General features: G+C 63.0%; 1 protein-coding gene across 1 annotated transcript; it reads right to left on the bottom strand.

Moving 5' to 3' along the window:
- Window positions 1–1,465: 1,465 nt before the first annotated feature.
- MXRA8 (matrix remodeling associated 8) lies at window positions 1,466–4,698 on the bottom strand. The gene is made up of 9 exons (XM_049774554.1): window positions 4,650–4,698; window positions 4,299–4,427; window positions 3,883–4,191; window positions 3,678–3,779; window positions 2,905–3,372; window positions 2,482–2,746; window positions 2,175–2,251; window positions 1,999–2,079; window positions 1,466–1,906 (listed from the first exon to the last, which is right to left on the bottom strand). The coding sequence occupies exons 1-9, from the start codon at window positions 4,696–4,698 to the stop codon at window positions 1,881–1,883; spliced, it is 1,506 nt and encodes a 501-aa protein (XP_049630511.1). The 3' UTR covers window positions 1,466–1,880.
- Window positions 4,699–11,658: the final 6,960 nt, after the last annotated feature.

Genomic DNA, 11,658 nt, shown 5'->3' on the forward strand with positions numbered 1-11,658 from the left:
GGGGCGGGGCCCAGATGGAGTGGGCGTGGTAGAATGACGGGTCTTGTGCTGGTGGGTGGGGCCAGGGGCGGGGCCTCAGGTGGGCGGTGGCGTCTTCTGGGCGTGGTTTTGTCGCGAGTGGGCGGGGTCCGGGCGGGGTGGGGCCTCCGTGAAGTGGGCGTGGGCGTGCAGGGCGGGGGGACCTGGACGGGCCTCCGGGCTCTGCCCGTGCACCGATCCGAGCGCGCCCGAGCCGGTAGAGGTGCGGTGGCCTCGGCCTCCAGCTGCTCCGCCCACCCGTCCGCCCGCCCACCGCACCTCCACTGTCAGCCGGCTTCTCCCGCACGCACGGCTCCGCGCCCCGTTCCGCTCGGCCCGCACTCTGGCTCTAGGTCCGAGGCCACGCGGCGCCGACAGCCCGGCCCCGTAGCGGCCCGCGGGAGCAGGGACGCCGGCGTTGGGGCACAGACGGCTGGGGTCCCAGGTGGTGTTCCTGGCTCTGGCAAAGTCCAGAGACAAGCTGCATTCCCTGGGTCAGCGTCGATCTCGGGACTGGGAGATGGGGCGAGCCTGCCGCTGCCCGAGGGGACGGACGCGCGGAGGGGAGGGCCACTTGGTCCTCATGACCCCTCCGAGACCCCCACGGTCCCGCGCTGACCGCCGGAACTCACTGGGTAAGTCATGTCCCGGGCCCTGGGAAGTCTCTGTGGCTCTGCTCCTTGGGCCTCTCCAGCCTCAGTTTCCCCAGAGTCACTTGCTAGCCCTATGTGGCTGGAAGGTGCATTTCTTTTTGGGGGGAGAGGGAGGCCACACCCGGCGGTGCTCAGGGGTGACTCCTGGCACTGCACTCAGAAATCGCTCCTGGCAGGCTCGGGGGACCCTATGGAAGCCAGGATCGAACCCAGGTCTGTCCTGGGTCGACCGCATACCAGGCCAACGCCCTGCTGATGTGCTATTGCTCCAGCCATAGAGGACACATTTCTGAGAGCTGCGGTACATTCCTCACGGGTAACTGGACGCCACGGGTAAGGCTTCTGGTGACCCCATGTTGCTCTCTCTCGGGGGACACTCAGCCCGGTTGCTGGCAAGGCTGAGAACAAGCCAGATGCTTGTGGACAAGCATGGATGCTGTGGGATGGCCAGAGCCTGGACAGTCCAGTAAGGCCCCCCTTAACCAAGAGAGATCAGGGACCCAGCCAAGAGATGGGAGTGGGGGCCGACTTGCACCCGTGTCCATTCAGAGGAACTGGCTGAGATCCTGAACTTAAGACCAAGGTGAGGATAAGTGGGCCAGAGAGAAGGTACCAGAGGGAGGTGCCTTGCACATGGCCCGGTTCAGCCGGAGCACTGTATAGGGTCCCTGAACCCCACCTGGAATGATCGCTGAGCAGAGCCAGGAGTCAGCCCCGAGCACCACAGGGCACAGCCCCAAAACAAAGTAACAACAGCAACAAAACCAAGGTTAGAAGAAGCACAGGCTCTGCCCTTCGGATACAGAAAACCAGATGATCTTTACTCAAAAGGGAAATTCCAGGGCAAGGGCTGCAGTACCCCACCAGCTGTCCAGAGTCTAGAACTTTCCTCATCCGGGCGGAAGCCACCAGGGGCCCGACCCAGAAGAGGGGAGAGGGAGTTGCAGGGTGGGTGAGAAGTCACGGGGGCCTAGCGAGGGTCCCGGCAGGTCGCTGGACAGGAGCCTTGATGAGGTGGGAAGCGGAGAAGGGCAGGCCAGGGGCTCCTTCCCGTGCCAGGCTGTGGATGTCTGTTCCCGAGGGCCCATTCTCACGGTATGCAGGGCTCCGTGGGCGGCCAGGCCGAGTGGAGTGAAGGGCAGCGGACCAGCCGCTGGCGAGGGGCAGGGACAGGAGGAGGTCCGAGGCACAGGCGGGAGGGAGGGCAGCTCATTTGCAATACTCCTTTCTGAGTTCTGCGGACACACATCTGTTAGCCTCCAGCAGCACTGCCCGGAGCCTGCCTGAGTCAGGCGGGTGGTGGACACTGCTTCCCATTGTCACTGACCTTTGTCTAAATCCACGTTCTTGGCGGGCAGGGGGCTGAGGGCCAGCCCGGCCCTCTCCTTCAGAATGTTGTTCTTGTAATCTGGGGCCAAAGGAACAATGCTGAAGGCCCCTGCAGGGGTACGCCCACCACCCCACCCCAGAAGCCAGGGGTGGGGGGCCAGTGCTGGACCTCACCTAGTGGGATGTCCTCGCTCCTGCGTGGCGCCTGGTTCCCGGGGCTTCTCGGCCACTCAGCCATACTCAGGTCCGTCCTGAGGGGCAGAGAGGGAGATCAGAGCAGTCAGCGAGTAGGCAGCTCGCTTTAAACGCGGCCGACCCTGACCCTGGTTCGATCCCTCTTTTCCCAGACGTAGGCTCTCCAGAACCTGCCAGGAGTGACCCGGAGCGCTGCCGGGTGTGGCGTGTGGCCCCAAACCAGAAACAAACCCAAAGAGCAGCCACGTGGGGGAAGTCCCTAGGAAAGCAAGCACCGGCCACTCACCCCTTCCAGGTCCCGGGCTTCTCCTCCGAGGGCTCGTAAGCCGGCAGGGGAGGCGCGAGTGGGGACCCGCGCGCATGCTGGGGCTGGGGCTGGGGCGGGCGTGCGTCTTTGCAGCGGCGCTGGCGCGCGGCGAGGATCACGGTGATGAGCAGCAGGATGAAGAGCAGCAGCGTGGCCAGCACGTAGCCCAGGTGCTGGAAGAAGTGCGCGCGGCCCTCGGGCACGATGACGTTGATGACGCTGCGGCCGCGCTCCTGCGTGGGGTCTGCGGGAGAGGGGCGTCAGGGGGCTGGGGGGCCGGGCACGGAGGGCATGGAGGGCGAGGGGCTGGGGCGCCCGGGCACGGAGGGCATGGACAGGGAGGGGCTAGGGGCGCCCGGGCACGGAGGGCATGGACGGCGAGGGGTCGGGCCTCGCCAGCACCTGGGCCTGGGCCGGAGCCGTTGCCGGGGGAGCCTCGCGGCGGCGAGGGCGGCGGCGGCGGCGGGGGCGCGGTGACCCGCAGGTGGAAGACGCGGCGCTCGTGCAGGCCGCAGTAGTGGTGGTGCAGGTGGCACGAGTAGGTGCCCTCGTCGGCCGGCTGCAGCGGGTCGATGCGGAGCGAGAAGTCGCCGCGCGCGAAGGCGTCGGCCGGCACCGCCACGCGGTCGCGCAGGACGCGGGGCCCGTAGGCGCGGCGCTCGCCCGACGCGTACAGGTCGAGCAGGCGGTCGGCGCGGTCGTGCGGGACCCCGGGCGGCTGCCGGTCCCAGTGCGCCACCTGCTGCGCCTCCTCCAGGTGCCGGTCGGTCCACACGGGCGCGCGGTTCTCGCAGTGCAGCAGCGCGGGCGCCCCGAGCGCCGCCACCAGCACCTCCTTCTCGCCGTCCCAGAAGGCGCGGGCGGCGGCGGCTGCGGGGCGGGGGCACCGGGCGGGTGAGCGCGGGGGCGGGGGCGGGGTCCGCCCCCGGGGTGCAGAGTGCGAGTGCGGGGCCGGGGCGCAGCATGCCGGCGCGAGAGGCAGCGAGCGGGGAGGGCCCCGGGGCGCAGCCAGGGAGCGCGGCGAGCTCGGGCCGCAGGTACCGTGAGCGCGGGGCGGGGCGGGGCGCAGCGGCGCGGCTCCGGGTGCGATCAGCTCGGGGGCGCGGCGTGTCGGCCGCGGTTAGCGCGGGGGCGCGGAGAGCGCAGGCTGCGGGAGCGACGCGGGCCGCACTCACGGTCGCCGACGACGTCCAGCTGCACGGCGCGGCTCTCGTACAGGTGGCAGTAGTGGTGGTGCAGGTTGCAGCTGTACAGCCCCGCGTCCGACTCCCGCACCTCTGCCCGGGGAGGCGGCGGCGTTGGAGGAGGCCGCGCCCCGCGCCCCGGCCCCGCCGCCCCCGGATCCGCCCCGGCCCGCCGCCCCGCCTAGCGCCTGCCTACCGCGGATGAGCAGCGAGAAGTTGCCGTCCAGGAAGGCCGAGGGCGCGAGCTGCAGGCGGCCGCGGTCGCGGGCCTCGTACACGCGCTGCTCGCCCGCCGAGTACATGTCGAGGACGCGGCGCGCCGGCCGCTCGGGGCCGCCGGCCACGTCCCAGTGCACCACGCGCTGCCGGTCGCGCAGCCGGTCCTGCGTCCACACCATGCGCGGGCTCTGGCACCGCAGCTCGGCCCGGGCGCCCGCCGCCCCGCTCACCGACGACTCGGACACCACCGACCCGGAGCCGAGCCCGGGGCCGGGCCCGGACGGCCCTGCGGAGACCAGACGGACGGGACTGGGACGGCCGTCCAGGGCTGGGCTGGGCGGGCGAGGGCCCCGGGGCGCGGGCAGCAGGGGAAGGCAGAGGACGGGCGCTCACCTGCCAACAGCACCGCGGAGCCTGGAAGGAGGAGGAGGAGGAGGACGGAGTCAGGCTCCGAGGGGCTCCAGGGGTCAAGTCGGCCCCTCCTCACAGCCCAGCCGCCGAGACGCCCACCCAGCCACCCAGCTCCATCCGCAGGCCACGCTCACGCGCCCCAGGCCATCCCCACCCCGGCCAGGTGTGGCCGGAGGGGCCCTGGGAGCTGTCTGTCCCCCATCCCCACGCCGCTCAGTCCCCCCCGGCCTGGCTCCATCTGCCCCTGAGGTCTGACAGCCCCTGGTCTCCGGAGCAGACCTGGCCCCTCCAAGGCGCCCAGACCCGCGGCCTCCCTGGCGGGGCGGCACTCACCTTGCAACATTAGCAGCATCCAGAAGAGGGGCCCGGGGCTCGGCTCCATGGCGCCCGCTGGCCCGGCCGCCTGGCTTTGTCTGGGCTCCCCGTCTCCAGAAAAACAGCTGGCCCTCCCCCTCCTCAGCACCCGCGTGACATCACGGAGCCCGGGGCTGGGTCAGACATAGCCCGCCCGCCCCTCCCCTCGGCTGCCCCCCATCCTGGGCCGGCCTGCAGGGAGGAGAGGAGAGGGGAGAGGAGGGGAGGGGAATGCAGGGCCCCTCGCTGGCCTGGAACCTGAATAGGCCGCTGAACCCCGGGGCTGTGGTTCTGGGGAGCATCCAGGCTAGTGGACGTCCTTCTCAGGCCTGGGGACTGAAGGTCCTGCCTGTGCCCATCAGTGGAGGCAGAGCCTGGCGATGCCCACCAAAGGAGGGCTGGGAGTGGGGGTGTGGGCGCTGCAGAAGGCACCCACCCGCCTGGAGCGCTGGGAAAATGTAGAGTCGCATAAACAAATTGAAAATAACAGAGTACAGCCCGGTGGACCGAGTCTGCTCCTTCTAGTTAGCAAACCTCAAAGAAAGTCCAAACAAAAATCCCACAGGGCATTTGGATTGAATTATGGCCACTAGCCACAGGCCCCAGTCCTGGGAGGCCGCGTTGCACCCCCAAATTCCATCGCCATCCCTAAGGCCTGAAAATAAGTGGATTCAGGATCCCTTTGGGGGAAGAAGAGTGAGGGGTGGCTGCTGGGAGGACCCACCCACAGTCCCCAGAGTTGCGGCTGGAGTCTTTCTGTCCCTGGAAGCCAAAACCCACCCTTGCCCTGAGCCTGGCCTCCCCCTTGTTTTGCTAACTGGTTTGTATTAGTAAACCGCCCTGTGCAGCTCCCCGTCTCCCGCCCCCGAGACTGGAGAGGTTCCCGGAAACCCCAGGGGTCAGCTGTCCTGGGTCCAGCCAAGGGGAGGAGCCTCAGGCCCCAAAGCCCACCGTGGCCTGCCAGGCCTGGATGTAGGCTCCCAGGACCTGCCCTCATCAGTCCGTCCTGCTGAGGCCAGCACAGTCATCAAGGGCCGAATCCCAGCCAGGAGTGCCCAGAGGCAAAAGGCCAGTGGGCATCTGGACTGCCAGCCCAGCCCCTGCCCTCTCCAAGGGAACGGGCTAAGAGGAACAAGTCAAGCCTCTGGCCTAAACTGACCCCCCTCATATCTGCCCTGTGCCCCAGGCCAGATCCCCCTGGACCAACTTTGTCGCCCCTGCAGGCGTGGCTGAGCAGGGCAGTCAGCCAGCCCCCCCCCCCCCTGCTCTGGTTCCTGGGGTGCGGACATTCCAGGCCGCCTGGCTCACTGGGAGGAAACCACAGTGCTGAAGTGTGCGCAGCCAGACAGGACATGCCTGCCTGCCCTGTCAGACATGGACAGCCCTGCGCTGCACGTGGTCAGACAGATGTCACCCCCTTCCTGCACAAGGTCAGATAGGGATGTCCCTATTCCACCCCCACCCCGTCCTGCAGAAGGTCAGATATGGCATGCTGCCCCCACCTGGTCAGCCACGTGCCCCGGCACCCCCTCCCTCACCCCGCACTGATCGACGGGGCATTGCGGAACAAAGGAGTCAGTTTGAGGGGCCAGAGTAGTGGGCAGTGGGGAAGGTACTTGTCTTGCAAGCAGCCCCTGAATTCGGTCCCCAGTTCCTCAATGGCTCCCCCGAGCACTGCCAGGAGAGATCCCTGAGTGCAGAGGCAGGAGTAATCCCTAAGCATTGCCGGTGTCCTCCAAAACCAACCATTCAGGCAGATGCAAGGGGGCTCCACTGGGGATTCGGGGCTGCCGCACACCTAGCTGCTGGCCTAGGAGGCTCTCAGAAGTCCCAGAGTTGCCCCAGCTGCTCTCACACACCTGCTATGAGCAGTGCCCAGGGCACTGGGCTCCGTGCAGGCTGTCAGAACAGAGGAGCAGAGTGGCCAGGGCTTTAGCTGCCTTGCTAGCAGTGCCCCGATGGTCTGCAGGGGCAGGACAGGCCAAGCAGAGGCAGCTGGAACTGGAACCAGGAGTTGTGGGGAACTGGCAGGATGGCAAAGAACACAACTGCACCCCGGCAGAGACACGCGTCCACCCCAGGGCTAGAGCCGATGGGCTCAGAACCGCTCTGGCCACCATCTGCAGATGAAGCGAAGCGCAAGGCCAGGGCTTCCCCCGTCCCCACTTCCACACTGACCTGCAGAAAGCCCTCCTGGAAGGCTGTGGCCATGCTCAGGTGCCTCACAGGTGTCAGGAGATGTGTCAGGAGCCAGGGCTGCCTGAGGTCAGTGAGTGACCCCGTGCAGGAGACTGGCCAGTCAGCTCCCTAAAGAAAGTAGGAGCTGGGTGGGTGAGGCCTTCAACGTGCCATCCTGAGGGGCACTTACCCATGGGCTGGCACCAGGGTTTGCGCAGTGTGTGGGTCCCGGGCCCAGCCTGTCTCCCCTCAGGACCTCATTGTCCGGGGTTTTATCTGGAACCTCGAGCCCTTGCCTTTGTTGTTTCTCCACAGGGTTGGCTCTTCCTGGCCTTTTGGGGTGCGGTGCCCAAAGGCTGTGGGCACAGCTGGGACCAGTCTCCTGGGGTGCCAGGCGGCCTGAGTGTGGCAATTACAGCTCAGTAGTGGGTGAGGAATTGTTTCATCTGATAGGGCCCTGAGGCAGTGCTGTGGATGGACCCTGGGCCTTCTGACCCTCACCCGAGAATCCACTGAGCCCAATGGTGTGAGAGGCCGTGTGGACAAAGTGGTCTTCTACCCTGGCCCTGCCGTCACCTCCATCTCCCCAGATCCTGCAGAGACAGGTGCCCCTGGCAAACCTCCCCTCAGTACAGTTTCAGGCCTTGACCTCAGGGCCCTGCCTGCCTACCAAAGGCCAAAGCCGATGGCACCCCAAGAGCCTTAGGACTTTAGGGTGCTAGTTAGTGGTCAGACTGACAGGACTGCAGGGAGGGCTCTTGCCCTGCATATAGCTAGCCTGGAGTCACCCCCCCCAGGGCACCATATGGTGCCCTGAGCCCTGCCAAGAATGACCCTGAGTACCACCAGGTGTGGCCCAAACACCATGCCCCATAAAAAGACTTTGAGGGAGGGAGTTCAATACCCGCTGCAACCACCTGAAGATGACGACCTGACGGTTAATGGAGGATGGAGTCACGTGGTCCTGAGCCTAAGGGCTTGGATGAAGCCAGAGGTGTCCCCATCACACACACACACACACACACACACACACACACACACCCTTTCTGCAGTCACACACACATCCAGCTTTTATTTATTTTTTTCTTTTTGGCTTTTGGGTCACAACCGGCAGTGCTCAGGGGTCACTCCTGCTCTGTGCTCAGAAATTGCTCCTGGTAGGCTTGGGGGGACCATATGGGATGCCGGGATTCGAACCATGGTCCCTCCGCATGCACGGCAAAGCAAACGCCCCACCTCCATGCTATTTCTCTGGCCCAACATCCACCCTTTCTGCAGTTCTTTCTCAAAAAACATATCCCAGACATGCCGTCTGCAGAGAGGGGAAGGCCTAGGCACCTGGCCATACACACAATGTCCAAACAGTCCATACCATGAGACCCTGCCGTCAAGACAGGCTGTGGGACCAGAGAGTCAGGGCCGTGGGGAGGACACTGGCCTAGCCCACAGCTGACCTGGGTTCCATCCCCGGCATTCCATTTGGCCCCACAAGCATTGCCAGGAGTGATCCCCGAGCAGAGCCAGGAGTAAGCCCTGAGGACCTCCTGATGTAGCCAAAAAACACACAAAAGAAATGGAAAACAGCAGCTGGAGTGTTTAGCACAGTGAATAGGGCGTTTGCCCTGCAGTCGACTACAGGCTCCATCCTTGGCATCCTCAAGCCTGCCAGAAGTCATTTCTGAACGCAGAGCCAGAAGTAACCCCTCAGCGCTGACAGGTGTGGCCCAAAAACAATGAGCAGTTTGGGCGTGACCTGGATCCGCTCTTGAAGCCTACAGCTGGTCACTCCTGAGGGCAGTGCCCCTGACAGGGGCCACACACAGCTGTGGTGCTCTCCTCTTGCCTCTTTGCTACTATTTCTGCACTTGAACACGAGGCCTCGGTCACAGGGTAGCCTCTGCCAAAGAGCCACCCCCAGCTGCACGCCTCTGCAGTTGTGGGCCCTTGAGGCACATCCCGATTCAAGAGGTTCCCACAGGACACACTGCAATCTGCAGTGTAGCTGGGAGTGGCCAGGGTCGGTGTTGGTGTACGTGTGACAGACGGACGGCTGAATGTCCAGGGTGTTCTCAGAGAGCACGTGGACCAGTAGGGCCTGAGCTCATGACCTACTTTTTTTGCGGGGTGGGGGTGGGGGTGGGGGGAGGCCACACCCAGCAATGCTCAGGGATCAATCCTGGAGGACTCAAGACACCATATGAGAGGCATGCTGGGGGTCGAACCCAGATCAGCTGATTGTGAGGTCAAAGCCCTCCCGCTGTGTTATTGCTAGTTCTGGCTCCACTTTTTTGTTTTAGGGCCACACCCGTCTGACTCAGCAACCAGGAATCTCTCCTAGCGGTACTCAGGAGGACCCTCTGGGAGAGGAGACAGAAGCTGAAGCGTCAGAACAGTCGGCACTTCTGGTTCTTGGCCTGAGCTGAGCAAGAAACTTCCTGACAAGGCACGGAGAAGCTGCGCGGGGCCACCTTGCCCTGGCCTGGCACTGGCAACCCCACAGGGGTTGGGGTACCCAACTGAAGTTTGTCTCCACGCTTGAGCTGCATCCCCAGAAAAGCATCCCCAGGAAAGCCATGTGAAGGGTTGAGAGGCCCATCAGGTCACAGGCTTACTTAAAAGGACAGGTGTCTGTCCTGGCCGTCCAGTCCCGTCGGGCCGATGTGACCAGGCATGCACGGGGCCCTCTCAAACGCAGGCTGCCAGGCCAGGCGAGCCCATCCAGGAGAGGGGCCATCTGAGGATACGTGAATTGGCAGCCGACCACGCCCAGAAGGTGCTGTGTATGCAGAGCACTGGCCAGGGCACCGAGAGCAGATTGTGCCTGGGAACACTACCATAGCTTAACGGGCTGGCACATAGACATGGGCTGCAAATGCCATGAGGAAGGGCAGGGGGCTGGGAACTGGGGTCAGCCAGGGCTTGCATTTCATCCCACTATAACCGTGACAGCTCCTGGATGCAGCTCAGGGATCAGAGCAGCCCACAGCCCGGGACAGCAGCAGTGGGACATAGCGGAGGGGCATTGGTAGACATACTGGCATGGTTCTCTGCTCTGGCCCCACCAGTTCTTGCTTGGGGTCCTCAAAGAGACCTTCACTACTCTATCCCTCAGCCTTACTGCCAGCGCCTCATGGAAACTTGACTTCAAGTGGGCTGGAGAGGTGGTAGAGAGGAGGCACTTGCCTTGCGCACAAGCTGACCCTGGAGCCACCCAAGGTGTGGCCTCTACTCCCCGATGATGAATCTTGGGGCTTTGGGACCATTCCGGGCTCTGTGGCCAGGAAGCTATAGAGGGCACTAAGCTGCAGAGACCCAAGACAAACACCTCGACCTTTCCCAGTTTTTTTTTTTTAAAACGTTATTTTATGTGGGGGGTGGGGGTCCTACCCGGCAGTGCTTAGAGGTTCTTCCAGGCTCTATGCTCCAAAATCGCTCCTGGCAGGCTCAGGGGACCTTCTGGGATGCCGGGACTGAACTTCCGTCTGTCCTGGACAGGTTGTGTGCAAGGCAAATGCTCTACCGCTGTGCTCTCTCCAGCCCCCCTCATTGATTAGTTTCTGGGCCACACCCAGCGGAGCTCTGGGGTCACTTCTGGCTCTGCACTCAGTTCCCCTGCCAGGCTGGGGGACCCTAAGGGATGCCAGGAATCAAACCACCGTCTGTCCTGTCCTGGATTGGCTGTGTGCAAGGATTACACCCATGCTGTGCTATCTCTTCAGCCCCCATATTCCTAAATTTTATTTTTTTGGTTTGGAGCCAGCCCTGGCAATGCTCAGGAGATACTCCTGGTTCTGCATTCAGAAACCAGGGGATATGGCCAGGGTGATAGCACAGGTGCGGCCCAAAAACAAAAAAGAAAACGGGTCAAACTCAGGCCCGAGTTCGTGAGGTTTTTTTTTTTTTTTTTCGGGGGGAATTAAACCCAAGTCAGTCACATGCAAGGAAAACACCCTACCAGCTGTCCAATTGCTCTGGCCCTGACTTTCAAGAAAAAAGTTTGGAGGGGCCAGAGATATAGCATAGTGGTAGGGCATTTGCCTTGCATGCAGCCAACCCAGGACAGACAGTGGTTCGAATGTCCCGTGCCTGCCAGGAGCAATTTGAGTGCAGAGCCAGGAGTAACCTCTGAGCAGAACTGGTTGTGACCTATCCCCCCAAAAAAAGTTTGGGTCACATCCAGTAGTGTTAAGAATATTTGGGAAGAGGGCCCGGAGAGATAGCACAGCGGTGTTTGCCATGCAAGCAGCCGATCCAGGACCAAAGGTGGTTGGTTCGAATCCCGGTGTCCCATATGGCCCCCCATGCCTGCCAGGAGCTATTTCTGAGCAGACAGCCAGGAGTAACCCCTGAGCACCACCGGGTGTGGCCCAAACACACACACACACACACACACACACACACACACACAATTGGGAAGGGGAGTGGAGGGAGGGAAAAAAGAAAAAAACCAGTATTTGGGAAGGGGGTGGTTTAGGTCACACCCGGCAGAGCTCAGGGGTTACTCTTTATTCTGCACTCAGAAATCACTCGGTCAAACATATGGGATGTTGGGAATCAAACCAGAGTCCATCCAGGGTTGGCAGCGTGTAAGGCAAACACCCTACAGTTGTTGTGCTATCACTCCTGCCCCAGTGTTAAGAATTTTTTAGGGGTGGGGTTCACACCCAGCAATATTCAAATGAGTTATTCCTAGTTCTGCATTCAGGGGTCCCTATGGAGTCCCAGAGCTCAAAGCCAGGTTGGCTGTGCCTAAACCACCGTCCACTCCATTCCTCCAGACTTTAAATGTGGTGTCTCACTTTTGCCCCAA

This window comes from Suncus etruscus, chromosome 6 (assembly GCF_024139225.1).
Source record: "Suncus etruscus isolate mSunEtr1 chromosome 6, mSunEtr1.pri.cur, whole genome shotgun sequence".
Taxonomy (NCBI): domain Eukaryota; kingdom Metazoa; phylum Chordata; class Mammalia; order Eulipotyphla; family Soricidae; genus Suncus; species Suncus etruscus.